At 42.5% G+C, this 11,655-nt stretch overlaps 1 protein-coding gene across 2 annotated transcripts; it reads right to left on the bottom strand.

Annotated features, from left to right (window-relative positions):
• Positions 1-575: 575 nt before the first annotated feature.
• RBM24 (RNA binding motif protein 24) lies at positions 576-11,319 on the bottom strand. 2 transcript variants are annotated; one of them, XM_054191369.1, is made up of 5 exons: positions 10,990-11,319; positions 10,256-10,379; positions 9,095-9,149; positions 2,502-2,696; positions 576-1,869 (listed from the first exon to the last, which is right to left on the bottom strand). In XM_054191369.1, the coding sequence occupies exons 1-5, from the start codon at positions 11,155-11,157 to the stop codon at positions 1,848-1,850; spliced, it is 564 nt and encodes a 187-aa protein (XP_054047344.1). In that variant the 5' UTR covers positions 11,158-11,319; the 3' UTR covers positions 576-1,847. The 2 variants fall into 2 exon arrangements, with proteins under 2 accessions (XP_054047344.1, XP_054047343.1); XM_054191368.1 differs by having other exon boundaries at positions 576-2,696.
• Between the last annotated feature and the right edge of the window lie 336 nt (positions 11,320-11,655).

Here is an 11,655-nt window from a genome sequence, read left to right on the forward strand (position 1 = left end):
CTTGAACGACTCCATTGTGGGGCCAACAGAACGGCTGGCGATTGAAGCATGAGACTTGTGAGGAGAGGCTGAGGCGTTGGGGTTTGCTCAGCCTACGGAAGAGAACAGCAACTTTCCAGTTCCTAAGAGGAGGTTACCGAGAAGATAGGGCTTGGGCGCTCTGCCAAAGAATGAGACGAAGGTTATAAACGAACAGGGGAGGCTCTGACTAGACAGAAGGGAAAAAAAAAAGACACTATGGATATAATTAGATATTGGACTACATTACCCGGAGATCATGCAGTCTCCACATGGAGGATTTTAAGACCTGACTGGACAAAGCCATAAGCAACCTGGAACCTCCCAAAGTCCCTTCTACTCCGAATAATTTTATGGTAACTCTCAGGATGGATCTTCTCCATCTTCTCTGTAGAATTTCCTGCACGTAATACAGTTCATATCAATCTATGTATTTAAAGTTGGTGCATACGCTGCTATTCACCCCACAGACCAGGGAAGTTACATAAAGGGTTGCCCCCCTAGTTTTAACTAAACAAGCTCTAAGACAATTTGAGCAAGAACATCACTAGACGGGATGCGACAACATTTTTTTATTGTTTTAATACGAGTGAATAGATTAAGAGATCTGAAATGTTGTAAAGCAATATACATACTGAATAAATAATATGCACAGGAGAGTCATGTCTACATTATAACACTGGCTAGTATTCAGAATACTTAAAATAAATCCAGTGACATTGGATAAAGTCCATAAAAATGCTATCCTGTCTTCCCTTGTATGAAATTGTTCAAGTATAAAAAAATCCAATACAGTGTAAAATATTAAATTCCATTTCGGTCAAGAATAAAAATTGCAAGTATTGTAGTTTCACAGGACAATGTAAAGCAGCATTTTCTAGCAAAGGGAAAAATAGTCAGTCTACATACAGATGAGTGAGAAAACGGCACTAATGTATTTGAGAGGTCTACATGAAAAACTAGTAGAGGGAAAAAGAATGAACTAGCAATATTTTATGTAAAAACCTAAAAAAGTGTTAATTTAAGAGTACCCTCATACAGTGCACATACTGAATTTAAATAAATCCAAGTCAACATCCTTAGTTAATTAGGTTAATATTTAATATGCTACATCTAAGCCTACTAAATAATTTATGCCATGAGATGAATACATAATTTTACAGTGTCACATCTAAAGTCGCTTTCTTTAGAGTGCAGCATAGTAAAACTTTCAAAATAAATATTTCTTTTTAAATAGCATAACAATTAAGGCACAGTATAAATCACATACCATTAACCCTTCAAGAACTGCAGTCTTGGTAACAAAAGTTGCCTTGTATACTGTACGTTTGCTAATAAATATTTTAAATAGAATCCTGAAATAGATATTAAAATTGTACAAATGGTTTCAGAAAAGAAAATTCCCTTAAAACAGTTCTTAAAGGTTTTAATTCATTAAGCTTCTTCCTGCCTTTATTCACAAGTTACGAATAGATGCAATAAATAGAAAGAGAAGGCTGTTGTAGTAAAGGGCTGATCCTATTTTAGAATCAGAATAGCTGACACCAGCAGTTAAAGTTTCCCAAAAGTGAAACAGGATGGGGCGAGGGATTAGGATGTGACAAGCTCATCACATGAGCACGAGTGATGTGTTCTGTCCAGAACTGTCTGTGTTATTGATTGTCTCTACAGCTGTTGCACCCCTTACTTCCACATCACTTGCTCCATAGTTCCACTCATCCAGAGGACAGAGAAGAAAATAACTTTGGTGCCTGTCCGCCATCTTACTAGCCGGCCATCTTCCTTGGGTTGTTCGATGCCCGTTAGTGAGACAGTGAGAAGGTACTATCTCACGAAGACAACTTCTGAAAGCTAGAAAGGACAATCAGTGCTTTAAGCTTGTTTCCTCTTAAAATGGATAAAGATTACATATTGCTGACTCAGTTTTTTCCCTGGTTCAAACTTTTCAAATACCATTTGCTTACTTATAAAAGGCAGTTTTGCTTCCCTGATACTGTAAAAGGTACACCTTTGCCTTTTTTTGGTTCTTGTTTGTTTGTTTGAAAATATGAAGTCCCATTGCTACTCCTGCCACTCTTTCATGACAGTACAGTATTTTTCCCCCCCCCTCCATTTTCTTCTGGCTTGATACTTGAAACTAGACATGCCGCACTACCCCTCTCCTCTAACAACATGATTTGGATGCATACTGTATGAAGACAGTGGAATAAAAATCTTTAGTTTCGCAATAGCATCGCTTTCCTTAAAGCTCCTTAGTTAATATCGATTGTCTCTGATTAGCTACGTATACTGGAAGGCTGAAAAGAGGAAGAGAAAGAGCGAGCTTCCTTCAGAAGTCCATCTGCTATTGCATACGGTCTGTCTGCAGCTGTTGGGGCTGGTACTGGCCAAAAGCAGCGGCAGCAGCCGCAGCGGCCGTCCCCGGCGCCGCTGCGGTGATGGGCTGCTGCACGGCATAGCCATAGCCCCCCGCCGCCACATACCCGGCAGCGGCGGCCGGCGAGGCGGCGTAGGGGTACTGCTCATAGGCGGCCGCGGCGGCCGAGTACTGGGCATAGGCAGCTCCGGTGTAATCGATGTAGGGCGTAGTGGAAGCAGCAGCCGCCGCCGGCTGAACGTGGGGAATTACCACTCCCGGCTGCACGAAAGCCTGTGGATAGACATAGTGAGCAGGTATCCTGTTGAAAGATGGGAGAGGGAGTTAGAGTCGGGACGCGAGTCGGCGCCTAAGCATCATATCCGTACTCCGAACTAAAACAAACTCAATTTAGTCGTTGTTATGTGCATAGGGTTGCCACAATAACGAGACCGAATGGACCAATTACCAGTTCACTGGCCCGAAGAGAAGCATCGCTCCAAAGCGCAGCATTATAGCTGAGTTAAACAGGAGTGTTTAATGTTGCTTGAGGACATTATGTTTAATGCTATTAAAATCTTTAGACGGACCAGGATTACTGATGCCAGTTTTAAGACGAGTCTAAAGGAGTAAGCTTGATTATTCCATCTGGAAAATTGCGGTATTTGTTTTTCAAAACACCTGTAAGTCGTTTTTATTACCCTGCTTCTCACTTAACTACTTGACTCTTAGTAAAATTATTTCCTGCAATACTGTTATTATTAGTAACTGAACAGTTTGGTAGCATCGCTATAATGAGTTTGACAATAGCCAATAAGGCACCAAAATGGCTGAACCCTGACTTTATGTAAAGTCTTCTCGGGGAGGCGGGGGGAAAGAGTGTATTGTGGCAACCCTACTTAAGTTGCTATGCAGACTCAGCACACATTAATTTCTCTGCAACCTCAGTCACCCTTATTAAAAATAAGAAAAAAAAACCAACACAGGCGACAAAGGAGTTTAAATAAAGTTCACAAGTGTGGTAAACACAGCAAGAATCACACTTTCCAAACGAACGATAGTGCAGCTCACTCCGTCACAAGAGGCCATTGAGGGGAAGCTACATAGATGCTATTAAAATCCATAACAGTGACTCCTAAGTACATGTGCATCACACTTTTATAAAGTTCATAAGGACACAAGGGTCAAACCTGTTTGATTATCAGGCCACTGATGTCCTGTTTTGTGCCAGCTTGTTTATTTCTATGCAAGACATACAGCATAGAGTTTTTTGGGAGATGGGCATAGGATTAAGTCTAAATAGATCTGGTGTTTAACAAAAGCAAAAAAACAACAAATTTACAGCTTAAGAAATAACCATTCTGAACAGATCAGTGCACACTTTCCCATCTTCTCCAAGTCACAAAACTTGCTTCCTTGGCTTGCTTACTTAGCCCTTCGGTTTTGAAAATTGGTCATATCATTGTCTTAGCACGCAAGTGTACATACAAGTTCATCTCACAGTTGTATAATATGGTTTTTAAAAATAATATACTCAATATAATGATCATTTTACGTTCATAACCCTGTCTTGCATCTGGCTTTCCACAGAGAAGTCCCTCGTATAGGCAACTCCTTTCCAGTCGGTGAATCCTTACTAATCCATGAAAAACTGCTTGTGCTGATTGACTACTATTTCATACTGAACTTTACCTTTACAGACAACTCTGAAGCCTGCACCAACCTTTTAGCACACTGTAAGCACAGCTGCAAGTTGCAATGGTAAAAACTGTCCTCTTTTCTCCAAATTCAAGATTTAATGGAAAGGGTTTTGGTTTTTGTTTGTTTCATTTTTAAAATAACTTCAAGATTTACTTAAGTGGTCAACACAGAAACGTTTCAATCAGAAGGGATGCTGTCAACTAGATTCATAGCAAAACATAGTTTAAAATAAGTGATAGTCAGGTTTTACAACAGCCTAGTTTTATTTTTAAGAAAAAAAGAGCTCAGTTGATTGAATAGGAATATTAGCAGAAGAGAAATGTTCAGCTGCTGTATTTAAGACATGAACACCACAATCATAAAAACCCAACATGTCAATTAAATTCATTTCCTTCTGTGTGAAGGGAGAAAAGGGAAAAAAAAAAAAAAAGAGTGACAAATAGGGATTGGGAAGGGAAAGAAAACATAAAACAAAACCATCAGTTGGGTTTTTAACACTCACCTAATTTATGAAGTGATTAGCCAGAAGTGCATTTGAAGCATACTTAAGCTGGCTCTGGGCATTTAAATACACATCGTTACCTGAGCTCTCCACACAAAATGGATGAGCATAAACAAGCATTTGGTATTGGTCACCACTCAAATACAATCCAAATAAATATAACACCATGTTTTTTAAGTATTAAGGGAAGAGGTATAAAACTAAATTTGAAGTCACCGAAAGCCTCTTCTGCATCATTAAAAGTGCATTTAACACCACATCAAAGGAATCTTTACATACAGCATTTATGAAAGAGAGGAATTCTAACAGAAGAGACAGTAAGCAAGCTTATCGAGATGCTTGTGTTGACTTGAACTGATGTTACTGAGATTTTCTGAAGACATTAGAGCATTCGGCCATATCCTTGAACAAGACAGAAAGATACATGTGCTCCCGCTTAAACTCTTGTGACTTGTTTTATTTAAGCCAAGAAACTAACAGGTGGTGAAGTTATGAAACATTATCTGTTTGCCACATCTTACCCTACAATAAACATAAACCCTGTGCAGGCTCCTCACCACCATGCCATTTCACACATGATGACTGACAGCATAAGCTGCACTGGGGCTATTTTTGATCATCTGTCATGCTACAACTGTTCTGAGTCGAGTAAAATGGCTTTATATGGCCAAAGTAAATTTCTACCTACTGCAGAGGCCAGCAAATGCAGGTCTCAGCCATTCAGAACCCAACCGCTTTTAATGCTTTGCCAGGTCAAAAGCTGCAAAAGCAATTCCCAGTTATGCTGGACACCCTTAGCATCCTTAATTTTAAATAAAAGCTGCTGCTTTACTTCAGAGAGTAAGAGCGTGAGAATCAGACACGGTTTAAGCTTTCTTTCCTGGCAGTAGTTTTTATTTTGGAACATATATTTATTGTTTTACACTTCTGCAATAATGAAAAAGGGAAGCCACATTTAACTTTAGCAGTAACTGTAGCTTTGGGATATTCAAAATTGAATGGCATACGCTCCTGCCGTGTGCCGCAAGACCTTTATTGTTGTAACAGAAGATTTGTGTTTAACTTAGACCTCAAAAATAATCCTATAAGTAATGATAAAGTGAAAGGTAATTGTTTCAAGGAAAGAATGAACTTTGTCGGCTAATGCAGAGAGCTGTGGCATATGAAAATTCAGCAGTAGTAGCACATCATTGACTCTCAACATTAAATTATTTGAACTAAATGTTTTGCTTTGGCCCTTGCATGGCATCATCTCGTTTTGTAAGCATAATTAAAGAGTACATTTTCAACAAGGCACAGCTTTCCTTATAGCAGAAATAGGTTACATACACATCAAGACATACAAGACTCTTGAAATGCTTCCTTTTAAATTTGTGCCCCATACCATTAAGAGGACATTTAGCATTGTGCAGGCTGACTTCTGACTGTCCCAGCTTCATTCCCTCTTTCCAGATTATCCGTAGTCTAGTATTATATAGGTCTTTTGATCATACACTCAAGAGAGGGCTTTTCCGTCTCTCTTAAGAAAGGCAGAATTGCCTAACTCTTGGAAGATAGTACCATGCAGATAGCATCAGCTAAGCATTTGATAATGAGCTTAATAACTTTGGACTTAACTCTGGTCTTACTAAAAACAGCGGGGATGTTCTCATTTTGATCATGGTACAAGTTTTAGGCAGAAAATAAAGGAAAAAAATGTCTCTCCAACAGAATAAGTCACATCCTACACCAGTATATCTGTACAACCCCAGATTTTCCCACCAATATTAAATTGAAAATTACAAAACGAGAAAAGCTATCTCAGAAGGCAAAGTCATCTTCCCCCTCCATAAATTCCTATTGAATTCAGAGATAGTATTTTAATAAACAATCCTGAAAACAGAGCTGTACAGATAGCCAGTCCTGTGATCCAACAGCTTTCTACAAAACACACCAACAGTAAGATAGATGCTGAATTTAAAGAGCAGGGAGAAATGTTATTTGGTGGATGAACTGATCTCTGCAGCACTGAATAAAGAAAAATTCCCAGCAGCTTAAATGCTTCATGCATTGAAGCTAATCTAGTTTCTGGCTCCCTCCACCACAATAACGTTGGACTTAATTGAGAATACTGTACTTCTGCATCTTCTCGGTAAAAGTAATCCAATTATTTTCAGTTTCTTGTTTGATAGGTGGCAAACCATATCAAAACACTGCTGACCATACCAGAATATGGCAGCACCTTGCTAATTTGCACTCTGGTAGGAATAAAAAAAACACAAAATATTTGGAGCTTTTTGTGTATGGACTAGCAGGGTAATGGTAGTGAATCCCCACTACAACCCATTTTACACAGCATATTAGTAAAGTGTACTTTTTTCAAAAAGTGCAACTGCACAGGAGGAAGAAAGACTTCAAGGTGACCATATATTTCAGTGCAAGCCACGTAACATCCTCTTAAATGTGAACTTTTCAATGAAAATAGATTCAAATAAGCACTGAAACAACCACTCTTATTGTCAAGGAATATAGCGAATGAAGATGTTCATTCATCGTAATGAGTGCTGTTCTTCTTAATCTGAACTGCAGTCTTTAGAAAAGGTACAGGTCATAGGATATTCTGAGGAAGAGGCAGGATTAGTAATTTCCTTTGTTTGCACATAGCAAAAGAAAGGCAAAAGCCAAGGATTAAAAATGACCAATTTTCATATATACATGACCCTGCAACCAATTCCTTTTTTTTTTTTTTCCCAGATTTATGTACATTGCATTAGAAATAAAACCTTATTCAGCCTGCTGGAAGAACTTCCCTGACCTAAATGCGATTTACATGATCTATTGCTCGCTCTAGGTAACGAAAGCAAGAAAGAACCCTACATTTGCACAGTTCTTTTAACAACAGATTGCCACAGGTTCTCCTTTTCTGTTGAGCTCAGCAAATACTCAGTCTCTCCGCGGCTGATGCCCGGGCGCTCCACCGGTTCCTCTTTGCAACAAGTGCTTTAACAGCTCTGGAGACAGCGCGCTCCACCTCCCGCCTCCCTTAGCGCGGGCATCATAAACTGATGCCTGCATATACGCTGTTGTCTCCTCACACTTCAGAGAAGTCGAACAAAAGGCAGTGGAGGATAATCATAAGAAGGGGAAAGAAAAAAAAAAAAAAAAAAAAAAGACAAAAAGTTTTCCACAACCTCCCCACGGGTCTCAGAAGAATCAACATTCTCTTTTCAAAGTATGTAAAGTTTCTAGGAAAACTTTTTTCCTACAGTTCTGAGGATAGGAACTGTTTCCTAACGTTTTGATAAATCAAACTACTGAGAAGCTATCGTTGCTTAATAACAGCTAGGTACAATATTCTAAAGGTATTCTAGTCAAATAAATAAAATTCGTTTGTGACGCATTTTCCCTATTTTATTGTTAGCTTACTCATTAATCAGCAAAATGCATTTCTTTGCAATGAGTTTCTCAGTCAGTGTGCATTAGTTAAGTGACACTGTATGGAAAGTTTAAAGCAGACTTCACCTCCTAATTAAATGCCTGTAAGAAGGAAGAGTTAGATCTACTTAGGAATAGTATACTCAAGTAAAGGAGAAATGCGCTACATATTAAAGACAGATTGAAGAAAAAAAAATTCTCAAATTAGAAAGCCCAAATGGACGCACATTGTTAATAAGGAGCTCCACACCCCTCCCAAGAACAAATCCCCCCCCAAATTATGAACATGCAAGCAATACGTTGATTTACTTGAAAATCAAGAAGTCACACAATTTAGCACTCACTACAAAATATGGTTAAAAAAGTCACAGGCTACAGCTTGAAAGCAAGGAAAAAAAAAAAAAAAAGACCCTTTGCTCCCCATGGCAAAGTCACTCCTCAACAACAAAAACAAAATTAAAAAGACCCCCCCAAAAAAACTTTCACTACAGCTCTTTCAATTAAATAAAAGCACACAGTTTAGCTATCAACACCACTTCATTACTGTAATAAATAAATAAAAAAAAGCACACGGAGGTCTATTGACTATATAAAAAAAACATACATGCATCGTTAATCACCATTTTAGCTTGTTTGTGTTTGAGTCTACTGGTTACAGAGTTTAATTCCAAACAGAACTATTCCACCTCTTATCATCATATCCTTCTGATCAGTTATCTTAACTGTAAACGATCCCTGTCAGATTAGAAAGAGATAAATAACATTGAGTCAAGCTGAGAAAAGAGAAATGGGGCACAGCAATCTTGCATCAAGTCATACCTCCTTGTTTTATCATAGGGTCAAACGGGACTGGACTGCTTAGGTGGAAGGGACACGTCCCACACAACTTGACTCAGCTGCGGCATTTAGAACATGACCGACAAGGTGAGCGCGTTTACGGGTATACATTTACAACTCTGAGGACTTCAGCATTGCTGTTGAGTTTATAAGGCTGCTACTGCAATAGGCCTTCAAAGATCATACTTTTTCTTTCCTTTTTTTTAAAAAAAAAAAAAAAAAAATTTTTTTCCTCCCCTATTTGAGGTCCCATTGAACAGACTTACCCAAAAGGCCTCTGTATGAGAGCTGGATGAAGCTGCTGGACACCAAAGGCAAAACCTATCAACAGAAACACATCACATTCTCTGTATGGGTGTTCTTTTGGCCACTTACTTATGCTATATACATATGCGCACACAAACGCGGAGTAACAGCCTTCACTAGCAACTTCCAGTGACGATGTCTGAAAGACTGCAGAACCACAAATTAGAAAACAAAACATATCAATCCATATGCACACACACACGTATACATGCATACAGAATTTAGAACAGCAAAGCCTTCCTAGAGATGTTTAGAACAACTTTTTCTCTAAACAATAAGCACAAGGTTTTTGTTTGCATTTTATTTTGTGCTCTGTTACGGTCCCTAACTTTAGCCTCTGAAGGACTATTTGGTACTTTATACTCATCAGGGTATTTGTGTACTTTCTACAGCCTTAAATCCGAGCCATGTCTACTCATGAGGACTTGGCATGGGGGTCAAATCCTAACTTCATTTCTATTCTTCAAGTGCCCAAGCATAAACCCCTTCTTTCTTCGGTGGCTGCTGAATTACTCACACAAGTGTTCCTCAGGCCAAGTGCAGGGGAATTCAGAGCAGCCTCCTTTAGGGCACAAATGTGCACACACTCTGCGCTCCTGCCCCCCGTGCTGCAAAGCAGCAGTTGGGGAAGTGGCTAGGACATCAGATTGGCTCAGATGTGGTTTTAGGAAGAGCCGTTTCATTTTCAAGTCTGCGTAATAGCTCCCATCTGTTCAAGGGGTTTGCATTAAGATATTGTTTGTATTAATAAGACCGCACACATTGGAAGTGATTCATTCCTAGGCCAATCTTTCCTTGCAACGATACTGTAAATGGTCAGTGCCACCACATTCCCAGCAGCAGGAATAACCAATGAAGCGTCTGAGCTGTGGAAGTCTTCCTGGGGAATGGCAGATACTTCTTTCTGATTGCTTTTGGTTTTTAAATGAGGCACATGTACAAAACAGCCAGAAAAGTTACTACACACTGCACTGAAAAACCAAAACCAAAGCGCACCCAGACAGCGAGTGTACTTCAGGAAAGTGCCAGACAGCACTACCTTTTTTATTTTTTTTTGGAGTTTCACGCTCTTCAGAGACCTGAGGTACAGAGAGAAAAGCCGTTCGGGGCCGCTTCCTCACCTGGCTGCATTATCCGCGGCTTGGCACCCAGGTACGCCAGGTTCACGTTGGCTTTCCTGCCATCGATGATGGGGTTGGGGTCTTTACAAGCCCTTTCAGCAGCAGCTCTGTCAGCCATGGTGACCTTAACGGGGCGATGCTGCGCATCAGATCCCTTCCCGCGGGGAAGGAAAAGCCTCTCTCTCCCCCACCACGACACACACCCGGCTTATTCCTCCCACCCCCCCAACCAAGGGCGGCGCTGGGGGCCATCCAGGGCGGCGGGGGACCGGAGCGGAGCGTGTCCCCGACGGCCGCGCCGGGAGAAGGGAGCCGGGTCCGGCGCAGGGCGGAGGGCGCGGACCGAGCTCGGCCGGCGGCAGATAAACCCCCGCCGCGGCCGTATCAGGGAGCAACAGGCGCGGTGCAGGCGCTGCGAGAAATTAGGCAATTCCGCCCCCCGTCCCCCCCCCCCCCCATCTCCTTTTTCAGTAATTCCTTCCCCTCCTCCCCTCTCCACCACCACCCCCCCGCGCCTCTCTCCAAACTCCCCATCAGGGAGAGGGGAAAAAAAAATTAAAAAAAAAGGAGAAAAAGCAAAAAAAGCCAACCGCTCTCCCGTGCTCCCCTCCCACCCCCACCCAGGCACGGCTCCTTCTTTCGGCGACCCCCGCAGAAGTTTCTCCGCCATGCCCATGCGGCCCGACCACCTGCCCCCTCCCCGGTCCCGCCCGGTCCCCCGCCCCGGCACTTACAAAGCCGTATCCCCGGGACTTGCCCGTCTGCCGGTCGGTGATGACCACCGCCTCCTCGATGTCTCCGAAGACCTCGAAGTACTTGCGCAGGCTGGAGTCGGTGGTGTGGTAGGGCAAGCCCCCGACGAAGATCTTGGTGTAAGTGGTGTCCTTCTGCGTCGTGTGCATCTTCCGCCCGGCCCTGCGCGACGCGCCGCGCTCTGCACCCACGCGTGGCCGCCGGGGCGTGCGGGTCCTGGGCGGCGAGACCCGCTTCCAGACTCAGCCCTTGTTCTTTTTTTTTTTAATTTTGTTTTGGTTTCCTCTCCTCTCTGCCCCCCACCCCGCTTTCCACCCTCCCCCCCACCCCCCCCGCCACCCAGTTACAAGGCAATTCCCTTTCGCCTTTGCCAAACCCAGCTTCCTCCTCCTTTCAAGAGCGGAGCCCCGCAGCCTCCGGAGGTTTTGAGGTAGGTACCGGCAAAAGGAGGAGGGGAGGCCGGGCAGCAGCCAGCCTGGCGGCCGTAGCGCTGGAAACGAGCAGAAGCGGCAGCTGGAAGAGGAGCGCAGGGCCCGGGCGCTAACAACTGAGTGGCCTCCCCCCCCCCTAAAAGCCACCGGGTCGGGCACTCTCGGTTCCTCCTCCTCCCCCTCCTCGCAGGGGCGGGGACGGCGGCGGGGCGGACC

The sequence above is a fragment of the Rissa tridactyla genome, chromosome 2, assembly GCF_028500815.1.
Source record: "Rissa tridactyla isolate bRisTri1 chromosome 2, bRisTri1.patW.cur.20221130, whole genome shotgun sequence".
Classification (NCBI taxonomy): domain Eukaryota; kingdom Metazoa; phylum Chordata; class Aves; order Charadriiformes; family Laridae; genus Rissa; species Rissa tridactyla.

Excerpts from the sequence above, each read along its gene's own strand:
- RBM24 (XM_054191368.1), bottom strand. The coding sequence starts at position 11,157 with ATGCACACGACGCAGAAGGACACCACTTACACCAAGATCTTCGTCGGG. Across the intron at positions 9,150-10,255 it reads GCCGCGGATAATGCAGCCAG|GTTTTGCCTTTGGTGTCCAG; the intron begins GTGAGGAAGCGG and ends TTCTGTTGATAG. Across the intron at positions 2,697-9,094 it reads CTCATACAGAGGCCTTTTGG|GATACCTGCTCACTATGTCT; the intron begins GTAAGTCTGTTC and ends ATCTTTCAACAG.